General features: G+C 41.9%; 2 protein-coding genes across 3 annotated transcripts; both read right to left on the bottom strand.

Annotated features, from left to right (window-relative positions):
• Positions 1-805: 805 nt before the first annotated feature.
• LOC129823121 (protein phosphatase 1 regulatory subunit 42-like) lies at positions 806-17,393 on the bottom strand. 2 transcript variants are annotated; one of them, XM_055881884.1, is made up of 9 exons: positions 14,383-17,393; positions 10,260-10,473; positions 8,473-8,639; positions 7,796-7,934; positions 5,289-5,405; positions 3,287-3,404; positions 2,972-3,103; positions 2,572-2,710; positions 806-1,941 (listed from the first exon to the last, which is right to left on the bottom strand). In XM_055881884.1, the coding sequence occupies exons 2-9, from the start codon at positions 10,389-10,391 to the stop codon at positions 1,863-1,865; spliced, it is 1,023 nt and encodes a 340-aa protein (XP_055737859.1). In that variant the 5' UTR covers positions 10,392-10,473; positions 14,383-17,393; the 3' UTR covers positions 806-1,862. The 2 variants fall into 2 exon arrangements, with proteins under 2 accessions (XP_055737859.1, XP_055737860.1); XM_055881885.1 differs by having other exon boundaries at positions 2,572-2,707.
• A 96-nt stretch (positions 17,394-17,489) lies between these two features.
• On the bottom strand, positions 17,490-21,873 carry LOC129823122 (COP9 signalosome complex subunit 5). Its single transcript, XM_055881886.1, has 8 exons — positions 21,544-21,873; positions 21,053-21,287; positions 20,730-20,858; positions 20,217-20,282; positions 19,776-19,861; positions 19,473-19,584; positions 18,448-18,596; positions 17,490-17,749 (listed from the first exon to the last, which is right to left on the bottom strand). Exons 1-8 carry the CDS (start codon positions 21,678-21,680, stop codon positions 17,659-17,661), a joined length of 1,005 nt encoding a protein of 334 aa, XP_055737861.1. The 5' UTR covers positions 21,681-21,873; the 3' UTR covers positions 17,490-17,658.
• Between the last annotated feature and the right edge of the window lie 140 nt (positions 21,874-22,013).

Raw genomic sequence — 22,013 nt, 5'->3', positions numbered from 1 at the left:
ATTTTTGTCATAGCCTTAGGTCATATCATTAAAGAGGGGACATCTGTGTTATTAACATCATATGGGTCATGAACTGATTATATGCCTTAGCCTACCTGCCTTCCTACCCAAGTGCTCTGTCATTGCTTCCCACTAGGCTACAAGAGGCCTATATCAGATACCTGCCCAAATAAACAGTCCCTAATATTTTGGTGCTAATACTTGTTGCAGACTCCAATGGTTGCAACAGACCATGATGACAAGATGACTAGGGTTAAGGTGATATGCAAAATTGACTAATTGCCAGGGTGCCTTGATTTGTAGGTCACAAAATAGTCTCATTTCCATTAAACAGCTAATAAATAAACTCTAAACAGTGCAATCAACAGGCATGTATGAGGAAATACTTGCGAGACTCATAAATTAATCACTCTGATTTCCAGGGTCAGAAAACGGAGATCTCGGCAAATTAATTAATGGAATTATTCATAACATGCATATCCTCAGACTGTTCTTAATAAAAAATGTTTTTGTAAGGATGGAGTAACAGTATTGCTCCGGGCCACTAATTATGAGGTAAAGCAAAGAGGGTTAAGTAAGCTTCGTTCCTTAATTACCCCACATCTTTTAGGGGTTACTCCGACATGTCTTTAAAAACACATTCAGACGCCAAAGCAATTTTAGTCCTCTCTCAGCGAGTATTATTTCCACATTATGAGGGAGTGACTGCAAGGAGTGACATTAGGCTATCACGCTTTTTTGTCAAATAATATGATGCTCTGCAATGACTATTTTGTTAAAAAAAATAATAACAAGAAGGCTCCTGTTCCAATTAAAACCTTCCCCATTTATTCTACAATACTATTTTATGACAATGGTGGGCAATTAAGTGCATATCTGACATCATTACGCACGGTCGATGTTCCACAAAACATGTCATTAATACAGCAGGAAAAAAAAGACAAACTACACTATCAAGGACACAGATAGCAGTTATACTCAAATTAATTAAAAAAAAAGTTATTTAATTTGTATAAAACACAAACTCAGATTGGATTTACGTGTGGACTTATTTGACAGAGTTCTGGGATATAACTTCCAAATTGGTGAAAATTGTATTTGTAAAAATCCAATAAAGCCATTTGTATGAAGTGAGTTGGACTTCCCAGCATGGACACACCCAAACACCATTATTTGGCATTCAGTCATTTCATAAATAAACACATCAGATCTTACACTCTAAAATCCAGGTATTGTAAAATTCTTATCAAGTCCACTCAGGTACACAAAACAAACATCAAACAGGCAAAGGCCAAAAAAACATAGATATAATATCAGACACTGTTTTTATAGGGCAGCTATTGTTCTGTCATAATATTTTAAGAAGACTTCAAAAGTAGTACATGACCATAAAGTGCCTCTACTGCAGTCCACCAGTCCCTGACAGTGACAGACCATAGTGTAGACTCTTTCGTATTGAGTGTGTCAGGGGTCAGGTCCACCCCTGATGTGTGGTGATAGCAGTGGGAGGTTATGTGCAGTGCTTGACTTGGACTGGAATAGGTGCCGGTACTCATTTTGGGTTCCTGAACTGTTTATATTTAGTTGCAGGAGTTCCACAATACTTTCTAGTATCTACTAATATTCTATAAGAGGTGCAGGAGCTCAAGCATTAGAACATTTTAGGTGCATTTTAGGTGCTGGTACTCATTTACATTTACATCATACTCAGCTCCAGTGAGCTCCTGCCCAAGTCAAGCACTGGCTATATATTATGTGTAAGGGTCAGACGTGAGAGGGTCACCAGAGTGTATGTGTGTGTGTGTCTGTGTGTTTGAGGGTCACCAGAGTGAATGTGTGTTAGCAGAGCTGGCATGTCCGTCTCACAGGCCGCAGACTTTAGCATTGTCGGCCACATCACTAAGCAGCCCCGCACTCACTGGGATCTTCACGTTCCGTGGCCTGGGAGAACAGAGAGAGAGCTGACTAAGTAAGTGATTATCAGCCCCTTCATACTTCATATTTGAGTGGTATGAAAAAGTAGAAAGGAATATATGTAAATTGGCTATTAAAGAGAAAGCCCTGAATTAACTGTTCATATGATACTGATGGTCAACACCAGGCCAACAGCAGGGAAGACAACAATTTATTAGCATGAAAAGAAAGAAGAGCATTTGACTAATTAATAGCAGGCCATTCCTCAAGCATGTATATACAAATGGAAGGAAACAAGCAGTTAAGTTAAACGTCTTGATGTTAAAATCTCTTATTTAAACTAAATACACGTGTTTTATTCAAACTGAGATACAATATACATTTGCCTCTAATTTTGGTCTGAATTAAAGAATAAATTAATAAATTATCAGACATGGGTAGAAGAGCCACTGTATTCTAAATCTGTCATATTGAAAAGTCTAAAAACACTGAATGTTTCTTTTGTGTCCCATATGGATGTATTAAAACTGTCTGTAACAATACATGACCAAATAAAACATTTTGTATTGATTGTACTGGTGACAGGCATTGATGATATCTTGATGTGAAAACCTTTGCTGCTGCACTGGGTGATAGGACTATAGATTGTTACGGCACCTCATTGCTGCGCTGTCCAGTTGTGAGTGTTCTGAGCGGACCTTCCTGCTGGGTCTCCCACACTCCGGAGGATTCCTCTTTCCCAGGACGCTGGCGTAGTTATTTTCGGATGAAGGATGGGGGCCCATGTGGAAGTCTGCTGCAACACAAACAAAGCCAGTCATACAAAGCAAGTCATACACACACCTTGTCACAGTTCTAAGGATACTTCGGACATACAGACAGCAGGACCAGAGTAGGGAGAGCGTTGTTGACCTTGGAGCAAAGTTTGTGAGGCTGTAACATGGGATATGCACATTTCTAAAGTGCAAAGTGAGTGTCTCTTTTAAAATATTTCTTAGATATTTGTATATGTCTCTAGCAGAATGATGTAAAAATATATAAAAGTACATTATCTTACCAGTAAAGGGATAGGTGATCTGGCCGGTCATAATTCTTTCATCTTTCAGTTTTTTCTTGGCGTCTTTCGACGCTTTCCAGTTAATCAGGAACTGCCTGGACAACTCATTAATTTCCTTCTCATCAAGCTCGTCTACAAAAACAACATTATCATCGTCTACAAATAAATTACGTCCTGTGTGTTATAGAGGTGATATATTTTCTGTAATTGTAGAGAATTACATAAAAGGCATTAGTTACTGAAACATCATATAATGTGAAATGCATAATAAAATTCCTATGATCATTAGGTGGATGTACACAACTATTTTCTCACTCAGGCATTTGCACACAGTTATCAGCCTGTCTCTGTACTTGGGTTTGTGGCACACAGGATTTCCACTCAAATCCATTCGATGCAGCTGAGGCCATTGGCTGAACACCAACTCTAAGTCCTAAATAGAATACAAGAAAAATACAGATAAACTTACGTTTTACATACTGTACTTACAAATGTAAAGGTGTCAGACACTATATTGCGGAGTCTCTGTACAGTCTTTACATGACAAAGTGTGGGAAACAAAATGGCACTTTAACCTTTGAGGAAGTGAAAATGGAGCACTCAATAGTATCCATTTATAATGCGTCTACGGACTGTACTTTCGACAATGAATAAGATGTCATATAATTAATGTAATCAAACAAACCACTCTCCAGTGGTAAAATCTTACTATCAACTAAAAAATGTAATACATAATTCAAAGGTAGCACTGCCAAGAGAAAAATCCAAGGGAAAAGGTGTAAACAACACATCAGCAGTTACATTTTTTTTTTTAAACAATGGTGTTGTGTGACTAACAAGTTTTCCCTGCGGGCGCCTTCCACCGGCTCCTCTAGCGTGTTGCCTGTCCTGCAATGTATGTTTATCTAAAGGCACATTAATCCAAGCCTGGAAATATGAATACTCTCTGGACGCGCTCTGATTGTTCATTGCCTTCCTGTCTCGGCCAAAGCGCTTCCACTTTTCCAGCCCGCGCTGCAATCAGTTCAGAGGGGACCCCTTCGGCGTGGCGCGCTCCCAGGCTTTGATAAATGATCGTGTCAGGGCTGTCACTCACAAGGGCCTTTGCGAGGAGCGGCTCAGCGCCAAATTGCATCCCCTGCGGGAGTGCGGAGACTAGAGCAGCCCGGACTGGACGAGCACTGCACGGCGCTAAACTGCTGGGCCCTGGTTTCTCACTGGACTTAATGATAGGCCAGTTATGAACCTGTATTTGACCAGCGATTAAATTAGTCCGTCCTCTCTGGTCCTCTCTGCCCCATGCCGTGTGAACGGCCTCGGTAGATACCAGCCCATTTGTCACCCTGGCTGACTGCCTGTCATAATATATTTTAAAAATCTATAATGCTTCCTCTTGATTCTGACCACACTGGGTTGAAGGCGGGATTGATCCTTCACGGTCCTGTCTTTGCAGGATCAATAATGGAAGAGGGGTTGTATAAATTAAAGGAGATATCCACTAAATATGAGAACATGAGAGCTCCCTCTGACACATGTACAGCAATTACCTGCAAAAGGTTGCTCTGCTCAGTGGAATATCATTGTGTTGAGTGCCAATGTTACCCACGCTAACGGTGGGCTTCAATGCTGTGTCCCAAAGTGACATTATAGCATGGATGAAGAGACATCCTTTTAAAAAGAGTTCAACCATCTAGCCTTTCAGATCCACAGAGAGAGAAAAAGTATTTTCCTCAGAAGTGGAGTCACAAAACGCACAGCAGGTCGTTTTTCAAGGTCAACACAGCGAACAGAAACCATATCTCTGCTTCAAATGAATCTCCCATCAAGTTTAGTGGTGCTGCTGGGGAGGCGAAATCAAATGCTGTACTCACAGAGAAAGAGGAAAAATCAGCCTTCTAAGGAAGGAGAGAAACTTGCGCTTGTTTAAAGCTGTCAGCGAGGGCAGTCCTAGGGGACCAGGCCACTGATTTGTTGAATAATTCTAACCTTGTGCGAGTTGCAGAGACTGTGAACCTCTGGCGGGATTTGCAGGATTTGGTTCTTTAGCACCCTGCTCTCCATATCATTTCACACATCACTTACAGAGAGCAGCGCTGCTATGTTCATGTTACCCTGATCTGCTTATAGTCCGCGTGTTGATTTGAATACACCCCGGCACACATCGCTTCTGTGATGTGGTGTGGGTTCTTTTTCGATCGCACGGTACGCTCACAGTTTACACTTTTGTCACGTAGGGTAAGAGTAGAGTAAGTAGTGACTGGTATTAGCTAACTCCATCTCTAGCAGTGCTTTCATGAGGAAACGTAGGAGTTCTTACCTGCATGTCCTGGAGCTGGTTGTCTGCAGCAAAGAAATGTGTGAGTTTCTTTAGAATGGCGAGATCTCTGACATCATCTATGTTGTTCTTATTGATATTCAAGACACCTAGAGATTCCTGCAAAGATAAGTGAAACATTTGAAAAACTACTTAATAATATTTACAACCAGTATATATTATTGTCCCTTGAGTACGCCTGTAAAATGGTTCAACAGATTGCTTTGGTTCTATAATGGTTCTATTAAATACTGCTATTGAAATTTGATATTTGTCTTAGTTTCACTTCCTTTAACTAGAGCTGTTGATAAAAAGCGGGAGCTTTTACATTTGCACTGCAATTTCTTTAATTATCAAAATCAACAAGAATGTGAGATTTGCAGTTTGTTTAACCAGAGTCTAAGGAGTAAACAGCCATGGTTGATCTGTGAGACCAGAAAGTGCCACAGAGCTCTCTTTGACATCATCAAACCCAGCACAATACCACTTTTACAGGGACCACTGGCCTTATGGAAATCTAAGAGACCTTTGCCAGACAAGCACATAATGCAGGTCGTGAACATATATGGTCTTATTGCTCAAGAGGGTGGAAATTATGAGGTTACCAATACAGAGCAACGTGAGATCTATGGTGGAATCCTGGTGCATAACTTGCATTTCAGTTGTCAATTGTGGTGTGAAATGAGCTGAAACAATCTCCTTTACTATAGGATGTGGTTGGTGATGTAGTTGGTGTGTTAAGGCGTCTGCATACTAGGTTTGTCTTGCTCCTAGGCAAACTATACTTCTGGCCCCTCTTTGGACACTGTGTTAACAAACCTCCAGACGAGCTTCAATGCCATACAACTCTCCTTCTCTGGCCTCCATCTGCTCTTAAACGCAAGTAAAACTAAATGCATGCTCTTCAACCGATCACTGCCCGCACCTGCTCGCCCGTCCAGCATCACTACTCTGGACGGCTCTGACTTAGAATACGTGGCCAACTACAAATACCTAGGTGTCTGGTTAGACTGTAAACTCTCCTTCCAGACTAACATTAAGCATCTCCAATCCAAAATTAAATCTAGAATCGGCTTCCTATATCGCAACAAAGCATCCTTCACTCATGCTGCCAAACATACCCTCGTAAAACTGACCATCCTACCAATCCTCGACTTCGGTGATGTCATCTATAAAATAGCCTCCAACACTCTACTCAACAAACTGGATGCAGCCTATCACAGTGCCATCCGTTTTGTCACCAAAGCCCCATACACTACCCACCATTGCGACCTGTACGCTCTCGTTGGTTGGCCTTCACTTCATACTAGTCGCCAAACCCACTGGCTACAGGTTATCTACAAGTCTCTGCTAGGTAAAGCCCCGCCTTATCTCAGCTCACTGGTCACCATAGCAGCACCCACTCGTAGCACGCGCTCCAGCAGGTATATCTCACTGGTCACCCCCAAAGCCAATTCCTCCTTTGGTCGTCTTTCCTTCCAGTTCTTTGCTGTCAATGACTGGAACGAACTGCAAAAATCTCTGAAGCTGGAGACTCATATCTCCCTAACTATCTTTAAGCACCAGCTGTCAGAGCAGCTTACAGATCACTGCACATAGCCCATCTGTAAACACCCCATCTATCTACCTACCTCATCCCCTACTGTATTTATTTATTTATCTTGCTCCTTTGCACCCCAGTATCTCTACTTACACATTCATCTTCTGCACATCTACCATTCCAGTGTTTAATTGCTATATTGTAATTACTTCGCCACCATGGCCTGTTAATTGCCTTAACTTACCTAATTTGCACTCATTGTATATAGACTTTTTTTTCTTTTTTCACCCCTACTGTATTATTGACTGTATGTTTTGTTTATTCCATGTGTAACTCTGTGTTATTGTATGTGTCGAATTGCTATGCTTTATCTTGGCCAGATCGCAGTTGAAAATGGGAACTTGACCTCAACTAGCCTACCTGGTTAAATAAAGGTGAAATAAAATAAATAAATAAATAAATAAATAGGCGAAGCGAACGTCTGTGCCTCGCATACTCCCTTAAAAATAAATTTGCTTGAAAAACAAGAAAAAAGTGCCAATATTACTTTTTGTGCCTTTTGAGATGGCTTAGCAATAACATACAGCTACACTTCCTCAAAATAGTCAGAATCGATCTAAGATAAATCAAGGAGTCTGTCTTAGTCGCGCAATTTTTCATCTAAGATGTTCGGTGCAGTATTTCTCAAGTGAAAAAGTGTGCATGAAAACTAGTAATCTCTCGTTGAATGACAACAAACACGTCATTGAAGAATCCCTACTGTTGCTCAATCACCAACGAAGGGACGTAGACTTCGGCTACCGAACGTTGGCTTGCCTCAAGAAAAAATGTTGTGTGCTCGAACAGCCGAAAAAACCCTGCCAAATGCTGCCGAACACAAAAACTAACATAACTGTCACAAAATGTATTTAGAATATATGCGCACACTGTTTAGACTGGGAAACATACAGTAAGTTTTAGTGTGTCTTACAGCGAGGGAGAGGAGAGTCCTGGGGTCAAAGAGCAGCTTCTCTCCACTGGGGAGTCTCTGGCCCTCCATGTGGAGCTCCTTCAGCTCCCCCAGCTCCTCTAACCCCTCCACCACCGTGATGCTGTTTCCCCCCAGGTACCTGATATGGCACAGAGAGACACACACACAAACGTAAGAGATATACACTCATGCACGCCAAGACAAAAACACGGGCGAATGGAGAAACATGGACACATGCACACAGACAGTCATAGACAGTTGAATATATCTCCAAAGTTTTACCACAGACATCATACATTTAAAGGGATAGTTTGGGATTTAGTCAATTAAGCACTTTATCTACTTCCCCAGATATAGATGAACTTCTGGATTTTACCTTTTCGTCCAGTATGAAGGAATTTAGAGTTATTTTCACGTGCCAATGCTAAGTAGCGTTAGCGCAGTGACTGGAAGTCTACAGGAACAGCTAGCATGTTAGCTGTTGCCATAGACTTCCAGTCATTGCGCTAACACTAGTTAGAAATTGTGCTAACGCCAGTTAGCAACTTCCTTCAAACTGCACGTAGAGACATGAAAATGGTATCATCGAGTTCATCTATCGGCAGGGAAGTAGATAACGGGCCAATCATTGCCAACATCTCTAAATATCCATTTAAACTGGACAAGCTCCAACTCACAGTTTGGAAAGCTTCTGCAGGCTGGAGAGGTTATCTATATGAGTGATGTTGTTGTTCTGCATGTATAGGTGAGTGAGGTTGGAGGCAAAACCCAGGTTGCAGATCTGGCTGATCTGATTGTCGTACAGGTAGAGGACTGTGAGGTTTCTGCACATGGAGAGATCGTCCTGCAACAAACAAAGAAGATATCCCTACTAGGAACGCACGATATATCGGTAAGCATATCGTAAACGGACGATATTAGCTAAAAATGCCAACATCGGCCCGATGTCTAGTTTAACGCTGATGTGCAAAACCGATGTCAAAGCTGACGTGCATACCCATATAACATAGGTAGATGACGTAATGACTTGAAAATAAACCCTGATGAAGACAGCTTGCCTGTCGAAACGTTGGACATTCAATTTTTGCATCTGAGCTCTTAGAGTGTGCGGCTCTCCTTTATTTTCAAGTGTTCCACTCCACTAGCCAGCACCTCGCCTAAATAGGTGTGCGTTTCTTTTTCCTCTAGATGACGTAATGACACCACAAGAAATACACAGCGCTACACAGAACAAAAGCAGAAAAATACTAAGCGAACACTTCCAACAACTAAACAAGTTCAAGTTGAGCAGTCATTTGAAAGACTAAGAACATTTCAGCGAGACAACTCAAAGATGAAATCCATTAACGCCAACACAACGGAATTCATTGCCCTTGACAATCAACCGTTCTCTGTCGTGGATGATGTTTGCTTTCGCTGACTGGTCGAGCACTTCTGAGCCCCGGTACACAATACCAAGTAGGCGCTATTTTTCAGATGTTGCCCTACCAGAGTTACACAGTATTGTTGAAACGCACATTTATGAGCTACTTGCTATGGGCGTCACTGCTATTAGCTTCACGACTGACATTTGGATCAGCGATGGCAGCCCCATGAGTATGCTGAGTCTGACAGCACAGTGGGTGAACGAGGATTTCGTACTGAGGAGAGCCGTATTGCATGCTCAAGAATGTGCTGGTTCTCATACCGCTGCTGCCATTTCAATGGTATTTGAGAACATGTTTAAAACTTGGAAACATGAACACACTCCTAGCGCCATTTGAACAACTGAGTCGAGAAATAAGCGAACCCTTTGTCATGGCACTGAAACGCCTGCTCAACAAAACTGCAAACAGACCGTGGGGCTAACTTTACAAAAGTACTCGAGGCTGTGAACAAGCGATTCGGTGGCATTCTCTCTGAGCCTCTTTACCGTGTCGCCACCATACTCAATGCTAGGTACAAGGACCGCTACTTCGATGCAGACACGAAACATGGTTTACGTGAAATGTTACAGACACAGCTGGACAAGATGGAAACAGACACAGTGACAGTGCGCACCGAGGAAGAGAGGCCACGTACAGAGCTGAAACTTCACTGCTTGACATGTATGATGAAATTCTGGTTGAGAATGAAACGACTGAACAAATGAACAACGAAACAGCACAGCAAGTAAGTGAAAGAAATAGGTCTTGATTATGTTTTACTGGTAATGGGACATACGTAAATTCCAACAAAATAACTTTTTGGTCAGTGTGTGTGTGTGTGTGTGTGTGTGTGTGTGTGTGTTTCAACTATTTAACTGTACTAGATTGCTTAAAAGGCCTCAAGGAAAATATTGGATATCGGTATCGACCAAAAATGTCATATCGGTGCATTCCTAATCCCTACCATTAGAAGCTAAAAGAGAGAAGCACAGAAACAAAACATAGCTAGCCTATATTAATTTGGGTAACTGTAGTATGTCTTGTGATATCGTACTTACAATGCCCTCTATGTTCCTGTTGGAGAAGTTCAGGTGAGTGAGTTTCTTGAGGTACGTTGGGAGGGAGTAACTTCTCTTGTTTTTGAAATGGTTGCTGGATTTGGCAATCAGATCCATGGTGAGGCGGACCATGATGGTTCGTCACAGACACTGCTTCAGAGTGGAATCCTTTCCAACTTCAGTCAAGCGCTCACAGAACAACCACCAGAAACATCTGAACAAGGGAAACACATGAACTAGCTGTCATTGGAGTTATGCCACAGAAAATGTCTGTCCTTTTCAAAAATATACACTGCTCAAAAAAATAAAGGGAACACTTAAACAACACAATGTAACTCCAAGTCAATCACACTTCTGTGAAATCAAACTGTTCACTTAGGAAGCAACACTGATTGACAATAAATTTCACATGCTGTTGTGCAAATGGAATAGACAACAGGTGGAAATTATAGGCAATTAGCAAGACACCCCCAATAAAGGAGTGGTTCTGCAGGTGGTGACCACAGACCACTTCTCAGTTCCTATGCTTCCTGGCTGATGTTTTGGTCACTTTTGAATGCTGGCGGTGCTTTCACTCTAGTGGTAGCATGAGACGGAGTCTACAACCCACACAAGTGGCTCAGGTAGTGCAGCTCATCCAGGATGGCACATCAATGCGAGCTGTGGCAAGAAGGTTTGCTGTGTCTGTCAGCGTAGTGTCCAGAGCATGGAGGCGCTACCAGGAGACAGGCCAGTACACCAGGAGACGTGGAGGAGGCTGTAGGAGGGCAACAACCCAGCATCAGGACCGCTACCTCCGCCTTTGTGCAAGGAGGAGCAGGAGGAGCACTGCCAGAGCCCTGCAAAATGACCTCCAGCAGGCCACAAATGTGCATGTGTCTGCTCAAACGGTCAGAAACAGACTCCATGAGGGTGGTATGAGGGCCCGACGTCCACAGGTGGGGGTTGTGCTTACAGCCCAACACCGTGCAGGACGTTTGGCATTTGCCAGAGAACACCAAGATTGGCAAATTTGCCACTGGCGCCCTGTGCTCTTCACAGATGAAAGCAGGTTCACACTGAGCACATGTGACAGACGTGACAGAGTCTGGAGACGCCGTGGAGAACGTTCTGCTGCCTGCAACATCCTCCAGCATGACCGGTTTGGCGGTGGGTCAGTCATGGTGTGGGGTGGCATTTCTTTGGGGGGCCGCACAGCCCTCCATGTGCTCGCCAGAGGTAGCCTGACGGCCATTAGGTACCGAGATGAGATCCTCAGACCCCTTGTGAGACCATATGCTGGTGCGGTTGGCCCTGGGTTCCTCCTAATGCAAGACAATGCTAGACCTCATGTGGCTGGAGTGTGTCAGCAGTTCCTGCAAGAGGAAGGCATTGATGCTATGGACTGGCCCGCCCGTTCCCCAGACCTGAATCCAATTGAGCACATCTGGGACATCATGTCTCGCTCCATCCACCATAGACTGTCCAGGAGTTGGCGGATGCTTTAGTCCAGGTCTGGGAGGAGATCCCTCAGGAGACCATCCGCCACCTCATAAGGAGCATGCCCAGGCATTGTAGGGAGGTCATACAGGCACGTGGAGGCCACACACACTACTGAGCCACATTTTGACTTGTTTTAAGGACATTACATCAAAGTTGGATCAGCCTGTAGTGTGATTTTCCACTTTAATTTTGAGTGTGACCTCAAATCCAGACCTCCATGGGTTGATAAATTTGATTTCCACTGATAATTTTTGTGTGATTTTGTTGTCAGCACATTCAACTATGTAAAGAAAAAAGTATTTAATAAGAATATTTAATTCATTCAGATCTAGGATGTGTTATTTTAGTGTTCCCTTTATTTTTTTGAGCAGTGTATATTTCCTCAATTAAATATTTGTGATATTAGGTGCTCATTGAAGTAAAGTGGAATATAGCTATGCCTAAATGAAACTGAATGTGTATAAAAGGAAGCTGATAGCATTTGTCAAAGTCAGCACCGGTAACTGCTGCTAAAAGCATTAGCTGGTCAATTTTATTCTCACAACTGGCTTTACACCAGAAATGAAGGATGAGAGGTGCAAATGTGGGATGGGCACTCAATTTGTGGTAATTAGGTCCATCTATTCCTCAAGCAGGCCATCTATTCCCCAAGCAGGCCATCTATTACCCAAGCAGGTCTTCTATTCCCCAAGCAGGCCATCTATTCCTCAAGCAGGCCATCTATTCCTCAAGCAGGCCATCTATTCCTTAAGCAGGCCATCTATTCCTCAAGCAGGCCATCTATTCCCCAAGCAGGCCATCTATTCCTTAAGGTGTTCATCTATTCCCCAAGCAGGCCATCTATTCCTCAGACCATCTATTCCTCAAGCAGGCCATCTAAACAAGACTTTATTCCTTTTCCTCTCTGCCTCAGTTCCAGTGGTATGAACACATGCCTCAGTTCCAGTGGTATGCACACATGTCTCCGTTCCAGTGGTATGAACACATGTCTCAGTTCCAGTGGTATGAACACATGCCTCAGTTCCAGTGGTATGAACACATGCCTCAGTTCCAGTGGTATGAACACGTCTCAGTTCCAGTGGTATGCACACATGCCTCAGTTCCAGTGGTATGCACACATGCCTCCGTTCCAGTGGTATGCACACGTCTCAGTTCCAGTGGTATGAACACATGCCTCAGTTCCAGTGGTATGCACACATGCCTCAGTTCCAGTGGTATGCACACATGCCTCAGTTCCAGTGGTATGCACACATGTCTCAGTTCCAGTGGTATGAACACATGTCTCAGTTCCAATGATATGAACACATGTCTCAGTTCCAGTGGTATGCACACATGTCTCAGTTCCAATGGTATGAACACATGTCTCAGTTCCAGTGGTATGCACACATGTCTCAGTTCCAGTGGTATGAACACATGCCTCAGTTCCAGTGGTATGCACACATGCCTCAGTTCCAGTGGTATGCACACATGCCTCAGTTCCAGTGGTATGAACACATGCCTCAGTTCCAGTGGTATGAACACATGCCTCAGTTCCAGTGGTATGCACACATGCCTCAGTTCCAGTGGTATGAACACATGTCTCAGTTCCAGTGGTATGAACACATGTCTCAGTTCCAGTGGTATGCACACGTCTCAGTTACAGTGGTATGAACACATGCCTCAGTTCCAGTGGTATGCACATGTCTCACTTCCAGTGGTATGCACACGTCTCAGTTACAGTGGTATGAACACATGCCTCAGTTCCAGTGGTATGCACATGTCTCAGTTCCAGTGGTATGCACACATGCCTCAGTTCCAGTGGTATGAACACATGTCTCAGTTCCAGTGGTATGCACACGTCTCAGTTACAGTGGTATGAACACATGCCTCAGTTCCAGTGGTATGCACACATGCCTCAGTTCCAGTGGTATGCACACATGCCTCAGTTACAGTGGTATGCACACGTCTCAGTTACAGTGGTATGAACACATGCCTCAGTTCCAGTGGTATGCACATGTCTCAGTTCCAGTGGTATGCACACATGCCTCAGTTCCAGTGGTATGAACACATGTCTCAGTTCCAGTGGTATGAACACATGCCTCAGTTCCAGTGGTATGCACACATGCCTCAGTTCCAGTGGTATGAACACATGCCTCAGTTCCAGTGGTATGCACACATGCCTCAGTTCCAGTGGTATGCACACATGCCTTAGTTCCAGTGGTATGCACACACTTATGTTGAGAGAGAAATACACGCACACACAGATCTGAATGTGACAGCAAGTCTTTTCTAAACTTGATCTCTGAGCATGAGGCTGAGTTGACATGGAGCGCCCCTGATCGATTTAGATGAGATCTCCACTGTGCAGCTGCAAGGTCAGTGAAGCCCTCGGGACTGGACGGACAGCAGTTAATCACGTTCAAAACAACTGGCACAAGCAGCTGTTAACTTACAAGATAAACACAAAGTCACATACATAAATTCTCTGTAGCAACCTACGTTAGCTAACTAGCTAACTATTACTACTACTGTTACTAGTACTGTAGATAACGGTAGACATAAACAACAAACTAGCAAGGCAACTAACTTTAGCCTTTCAACAAAGCTGTCAGCGCTAGCTAGCCAAAAAACAGGCTTTCAAACTACATACAAATCTACCTACCACTGTAGTATATGCACGTGTCCTTGTAATTTGATGATAAAAGAGACTAATGCTAAAGATGCGGGGTGAGATGAGGTGAAAGTTTACACTCGTGTGTGGATATCCTTGTTGGGAATGGTTGCCATGGGAATAACACAGATGAGCGTGCAGACTGCGCAGCTCATCTGCATACTTTTCTATGCAATAAAAATATATTTTATGCAGATACTGTTACTTTCCTTTCTCTACTATATTGGAATAGTAACAGATTGCTTACTAGTACGCTAATTAACAACCACGGATTTATTTGAGTTTTTCGAGCATGAGCTGTTTACAAACTGTGTCAATCAAATTGTGCACCATGTGCAGTAGCAGTCAGAAAGATAGATTGCTATTCTGCTCATTACTAATTACTTACAATGGTTGCCTGTATACACCTGTAATTCTTGTCAACGCTCTGTTATATTTAACTACAAAAACTTTTTTTCCCCGATTATGACAGTTATGTGAAAAATGACCAAAACACAGGCCGTTATTAATGTGAAAAAAAATTACCGTGCCCCAAAACTTGAGGATATAAATTAATTTCATTTTTTTTATAGTACATTTCAGTTAAAAATGAACCCAAACGTAACTGGATCTAGAACAAACATAGGAATTCACAAAGGAAGTGGTAGATGAATTACATGGTTTTGGCAGAAATTAATTGGCTGTGCAGTGCATTACATTATTGCTGCAGTCAGCATTCAGGTAAGAAAACAAAACATTTCCTTTAGATTGTTCATTTCTCTGTGAACCACAGTTTTTTGCCATTTGTATCTAGATCTTCCAAATTGTTATATATGCATCCAAAATATTTGTGAATTGGATTGCATTTCACACTTAAATACCTTTGGGCCATACTTTTCTGGCTGAGTATATAAAAAGAAATATTGGATAAATATAGAGAAAGCCAGAATCAAACAAGCTAAATTCCATTCAGCACTTTTCCTTTCTTCAGAAATAGCCAGAAAACAATTCCATTCAAACACCATAAATCATGTAGTATTTTATGTACCTTTCTAATGATCAGCTACTTGTGTGGTATTGACCTCTGAAATAAAAACTGTTTTGCCTTTTCAGTGGTGAAATGTAAAACATTTTATGTCCATGATCCAGGATTATATGAGGTCAAAGGTTAAATAAAGATCAAAGAGTGTGGAAGATGTCAAACAGACAGAAAGGCAGACAGACATACACACATAAACAGTAAAACAGAGTGAATTTAGTAACGATCTTGCAGCTACCCCTGAGGTCAGGTCTCTATTGCCTGCAGACTTGTACATGAGGTAACCCGACACCATGTTTATCAGTTTCTCCAACTTTCTGGGCTGAATGCTGTCCCACTTCTCCCCAGCCAAGATCACATTGCTCCCAGTAATAATGCGTATAACGCGCCAAGCAGGCCGGGGGTCACAGTGCGATTGGCTCAGTAAGTTTCAGCAGTGACCCGTGCATTGTTATATAATGTCAGGGCCCGGGCTTCCTGCGACTGAATGACTTGCCTCCACTTATGCATGCAGAGCACTTGGCAGGGAGGAAATGTAGAGCTATGGGCCCTTATTTCCCCCCCAAACATAGCTCCCCTTTAGGGCAACCAGTGAAGTCCAATCCCCTTCACTACACCACGCTTGTTGATTGTGTTCTGAGATCCAAAGTAAACAGGGCCTATAAGGGCCTAGTGATAAATATCTATTCATCTTTAGCCTTATCAATCCTCTGTTCTCAGACCTACAGTTAGTTTTTTAAAACAGGATTACATCACCCCTGTTTATTATTCCAATTAATTCACCAAATTAGGTGGAATTTCACTGTTTCATGGACGATTTGGATAATAGGAAGCATATTTAATGTATGCTTAATGAAAATAAATGTAACTTACATTGCAATAGTATTGAATGCTTGGCTTTCATTGGAATTCACATTTACTAGTTTCCACTGTTGCATAGAAATGTTCATCTGGTGTTGATTATAAGATTTACATGCAGGCCTAAGTCCAATGCATTCAGTACGGAACACTGGTCTTATATTTAAATGATCATTTTACAAACCTTGCATTAGGTAAAACCATTACTAAGAAAGCACATTCCATATACTCGTAGAGAATCTAGCCATAACAGTATTTAGCTCTTACAGTAACAGTACTGTAATACACTTAAAGGTTTGGCAAAACCACTAGCTACAGTGGATTCAATGGACCATGTGAGGGGTAAGCCAATTGTTCGCTTGTTAATTCCAAAATTCACAAATTGCATTAAACACTATTCAATAAGTGTCCTCTTTCTGAAACACCACATTAGGATACACACCTCACCTACTATAATAATGTAAAAAGAAAATCATTACAAGAATTGGTGCCGAAGCCCATGTACATGACAAAATGCAGACCCATTCAATGTGCCCCAAATATGGTTCCGTGCCTCTGCAATGCATCAAAAATATACATTCCACCAGTACAATACTACAAGAAAAAAAGTATTATTACATGAAAGTGTGCCAGGGCTGCTATGTGTAAGGAAAGGCAGACTGAGTGTCTGCTTCGATGAAGAGCAGACGGGTTGCGTGAATAGACTCGTGTGCACGGCTCCTGTTTCTGGGCTGCGGCGCAGCTTGACGACTCCGTCACCCTGAAGGACTGTGTACCATTGAGACAACCTGCGCCGAGAGCCACTCCGCAGAGATATCTCCACCATGCCAGCCAGTGTTTACGTTTGAGCCGATGCAGAGGCTTGAGTTTGTTGTTACATTATTTAATGCTATGATTGGCCAGAGTTGAAATGACTGGCTAACTGGTTGTAGATTTTGTAATGGAGAAATATATAACCATGGTCTTTGTTAAAGTGTTAGGTTGTACTCTACTCCAGCCAATGCCAAACAGCCATGGGACATGACAATGCAACAGCACTGTGTCATGCTGAACCCAATGGAGCATACCGTTCAAATGTCTGCAAGCATTCAAAAATAAGAAATCTACATTATTTAGTGTACGCTTAATGAAAAGCAATTTCAGTTAAAACAATATGGTTCATCAACCTCAGGAATACTTCACTGAAAACTTTAGTCAAGGAAATAAATCTCGAACGTAGATAGACTTTAAACGCCACTATTTATTTACCTACACACATAAGTTGATATCAATCATTCACTAACTTTCTTCAGATAATAAGTGACAGATCATTCTACTAACAAGAATCTAAATGCTAAACATACACAGTAATACACACACGAGGGGTGAACTCAACTTGGGCCGTTTTTGGCTTAGTTGGCAGACGTGTTGATTTGATTGAAGAGCTTATCCTTGATGACTTGAGACATCAGACCATGGATCGCCTCAATGGTCGTCTTGCAGCTAGAATAGCCAGGGGAAAAAAGGAAAGTGAAGTTTTGCTCTGGACATGAAGAGGTGACAAAGATGACTAATCAATCAACAGACCGGTCAGATTAATAAACAGACAGGTGTCGCATTCACGGGAGAAACTCAAGAAATCCCAGCTATTGTATAAATAAGCAGCCACTGATTAGTTAGGTAGGACATGCCACCAGCTAAAAAAGTAACTAATCATTCTTATCACATCTACACACAAATAATGTGTGATCAAAATGGTTACAAAACATATCGTAATAATAGGGATATTGGATACTTTAAAGGCCTAAGCAGACCACAGAGATTTAGATTTTCCATTGATGGCATTCATCAGACAATAACATAAGACAGATTAATGACAATTGATTTCACTTAGTCAGCTGTTTATTTCACTACTGTGGAGTTTAACAGCATCTCAAATTGGTTTACAGTTTTCAATAATATCAGCAATCATCAAACAGTAAATGACGAATTATCAACAATCCAGTCAGTCAGTCAATACCTAGGCCTAAACAAAACATACGGTGATGTATGCTTCTATGTCAACAAACTATTGACCATGAAAATATTAGAGAATCACGCTATGAATCAATCACTAAATAACCCGAGGTCTGGTACTGAATGCCAAATCAATAAGTTAGCCAAAATGCCTAATAAACATGATCTAAACTGTGTTGCCTTACCTGTCTCGTGTGGCTTTGGCCAGTTTGTCCTCAGACTTCCTGTCGTGTGTGTCCAGACCCAGCATGAAGCTTCCTCTTCCCAGCTGAGCCTCCGACTGCTCCAGCTTCTCAGACAGGTCAAACACCTGGCCTGTGGTGTATTCTGAGTTCTGCGGACACAAGGTCACACACATTGGATTATGTACCTATGTTATATTGTCATGTAGCATGATCAGACGAAAGTATACAATTAGGTTAATCAAAGTGCGTGGAAGCAGTAGCCTATATACTGGTCCGTGTGTGGGCTTTCTTTCTTTCCACACACACACACCTTTACCAGGGAGAATGTTCATGCACATTTTCACCAGCACCTATTTTCTTCACCGCTACTGAGACATTCAATACAAGTATGCCGAACTTGATAAAGGCTTAAATGGCTTGCCAAGTCGCAGTGAAAAGGGTTCGTGAAAAGGTTTGCCTAAGGTGAGGCCGTGTTTTCCACAGAGCAGGTAAATAGGAGACAATGACAGGGGCCCAGACTGTGGTAACAGTGTAGTCACTGACAAAGCCCTTCGCCAATGGAGCAGCCAATTCCTGACAACTAGTCAATCCATCTTAATCCAGAATGCCCAGAGTGCACTGTTTGGATAGTCTGTTGCCTTTAGACTGTTTAGCCAGAGCGGCGACATCCACAATGGGAATTCACTGGGGCTTTCAATCTCTAGAATGTACTGGCAATAAGGGAGATGATCCATAGTGAACCACAGCGACATCTGTGTCACATCTCCAACGCATGGATTATTTGTTTGCAGGTTATCGTGGTGGTCTCAGTCATATTAATTAACCCATGTTTGTAAATCTGTTTACAGACTTAAAAAAAAACATAAAATGGCTATTAATAACAATCTAAATAAACAGAGGGATTTTTATTCATATGCAAGACCTCTACTTCAACTGACCCTTGATTCTGCATTGAATTGTTAGATATCTCATTGTAAAGTGTTCTTGAACATTGCTTGATATAGAGTTATATTCCAAACACTTACCGTCAGAAGACTTGAAGAGCTCAGAGTGTTGACCCAGTATTTATTCCAGAGGAGCTCCAGTAATTTCCGGTCGAGGGAAGACTTGAAATAAGTCACCTCCAGGGCATAATACCTAAACAAATTACACAATGTCAATTAAATGAAGAATATATTACCTTTTTATTTGTTATAGGCTACATCAACCTAAACACGTTTTTATTTTAAGTAATTTGTCATGGTTATACATAGACAATTTGCAAGATGATGCTTAAGATAATTTGTGTGCCTAAACATTCTGCCAGTTAAATGTCCAACAGGACTCACTGTTTGCAGTGCACACCGAAGTCTTCAATCTTGTTCAGGGGAATGGTCTGATACTCAGAGGGTCCTTCATCAGGAGGTTTGTAACCCTGAAAACACAGACAATTATTAGACTCATTGATAAATTGATATTTAGAGAGAGGAAATGTGGTCTTAAAATATTAGCCCCATTTGATAGAGACACTCAGCTATCCATTAAGGAATTAGCCAATTAAGGAATGGAGACAATTAACACAAGATTGACAATTAATCATAATATTATTTATTATAGATACAAGAAAATCTTAAAAATAAGTGTTCCAAGTTGTATGGGTAATAAATACTGTACAAAAATGATATGTATTTATGAGTGGAATATTTTTTGCAGTAATTTTGTACCCAACTTGTCTAATGTAATACAGATAAAGACTGAAATAATTGCAATAAACACATTTTACTCCTTACTTTGGGATATGTTCTGAAGGCGCCAAGATTGACTTTCCCTGCAGATATGGTGCGAGTGGGGTCAATCTGGGAGGGAAACAGATACAGTAGAACAGGAAAATGCATTCTGAGGTCAGACAGTCTCTAGAGATCACCCCAAGCCGGCCACCAGGTGTGAAGTTTTTTTCTTAACTACTGCTGCCAGTGTATTCAAAGTACACACTTAATTACCCTATGCCCTTGGGACTGGAGCACTGCGAATCCAATCAAGTGCAAATAGCATCTACAGTTACAAAAGCCAAATATTTGCCCGTGCCTCTTGGTGAACGACTACCATACATCAACAACCACTAAAGGGATGCCTAAACCTGATTGCACCCCTCTCAGTTACTCATGCATGACTTTGTACCCGCAAATTCAAAAAGAAAACCAAAGTACTGTATTTAGGAAAGGAAATGGAAATTCAAACATGGGTATTTCGCAGGTATTGAGCTATTGAACTATGGGCTAAGGTTGATCTTTCACTGTACTCACCACCACTGCCACAAAGGGCTCTTGAAACTGCTGGTTGAGCATCTGAGTGCTGACATCGATACCTGACAACCAGCAGCCGTAGCCTGGATGACTGTGGTACCAGCCAATGGCGTTCTCCAGCCGACCAACCTGACAGTTCCCAAATGGCATCAGCATCAAGTCAATGAAGAGAGTGTCCATTAAGAGATAATGGACACCATGTTGAACCTATGTTACCTTGTGATAAACAGTTCTCACCAAAATATCATATGTTTTATCAATCCTTTTCTGCAACATTGAGGACAAAAAACATGTCCCTCCCTTCCGGGAGTCAGTCATATTACCTGTTTGGCATTCTCAATGTAGGCAGCCATGTATTCATAAGCCGCAGCCTGCGCGTTGACCCGGGTCTCTGTGCCCTCCACTGGTAAGGCAAAGCTGTCCATGATGTTCATGGTCTCCCCGTCCACTTTCCCCAGCATCAGTCCCATCACCTCTAGGTTGCCCCCGGACCTGGCGTGCATCACCATTTTCAGCAGCGCCAGAGCAGAGATCTTGCAATACTTAAAGTATTGATGACTACGGGACAGCAATCATAGTAGTGTGAATTATGCATAAGGAATAATGACATGCATTTGTTACTGCCAGTTCAGCTAGCTAGCTAACATTAGCAGCTAGCTAGCAATGTAGGGAGAATTCCCGTTGTTGAAATGTTAACTAGCTAGCCAATTTAGCTAGCAGCTAGCTGGTCAAGCTACGTTAACTCAGTCCAACAATGAACTAGCAAACAGTTGCAAAGAAAAGCAACTGACGATCTATAAAAATGTATACTTACTCCTTTGTCCATGGCTTCGCAGCAAGGATTTCTTGTTGTTGTTTTTTGTCATATTTATAGATTTCATCTATGCTCTGAACTTCCTGCATACTGTTTTGTAGCTCCCATGTTTTCTGTGCCATGCTACTCCCTGCCATTTTGACAAACTAGTTTCACTACCTCTCTCAAATATAAAGTAATACCAGAGAAAAAAGGTAGATAGAACTAGAGTGCTATCAAACGCTGAATAAAAAACCTCTAGCTAGCTAATTATAACATAATAAAAAACCGGTATCCCTTGCTCATCTACTTGTTCAGGGAGCCATGACACTGGTCTGTACCATGCTGTGGGAAAGAAGGACATACCCGTTTTAAAATATAAAATATTAGGTGAACGTATTATTTTTGTTCAGTTCATGATAGCTACATAGAAAACTATCATATTAACCTAGAAATGCATGGCATTTAACAAATAAACTCATGATTTTATT

This window comes from Salvelinus fontinalis, chromosome 25 (genome assembly GCF_029448725.1).
Source record: "Salvelinus fontinalis isolate EN_2023a chromosome 25, ASM2944872v1, whole genome shotgun sequence".
In the NCBI taxonomy this organism is placed as follows: domain Eukaryota; kingdom Metazoa; phylum Chordata; class Actinopteri; order Salmoniformes; family Salmonidae; genus Salvelinus; species Salvelinus fontinalis.
This window is presented reverse-complemented; position numbering and strand designations above follow the sequence as displayed.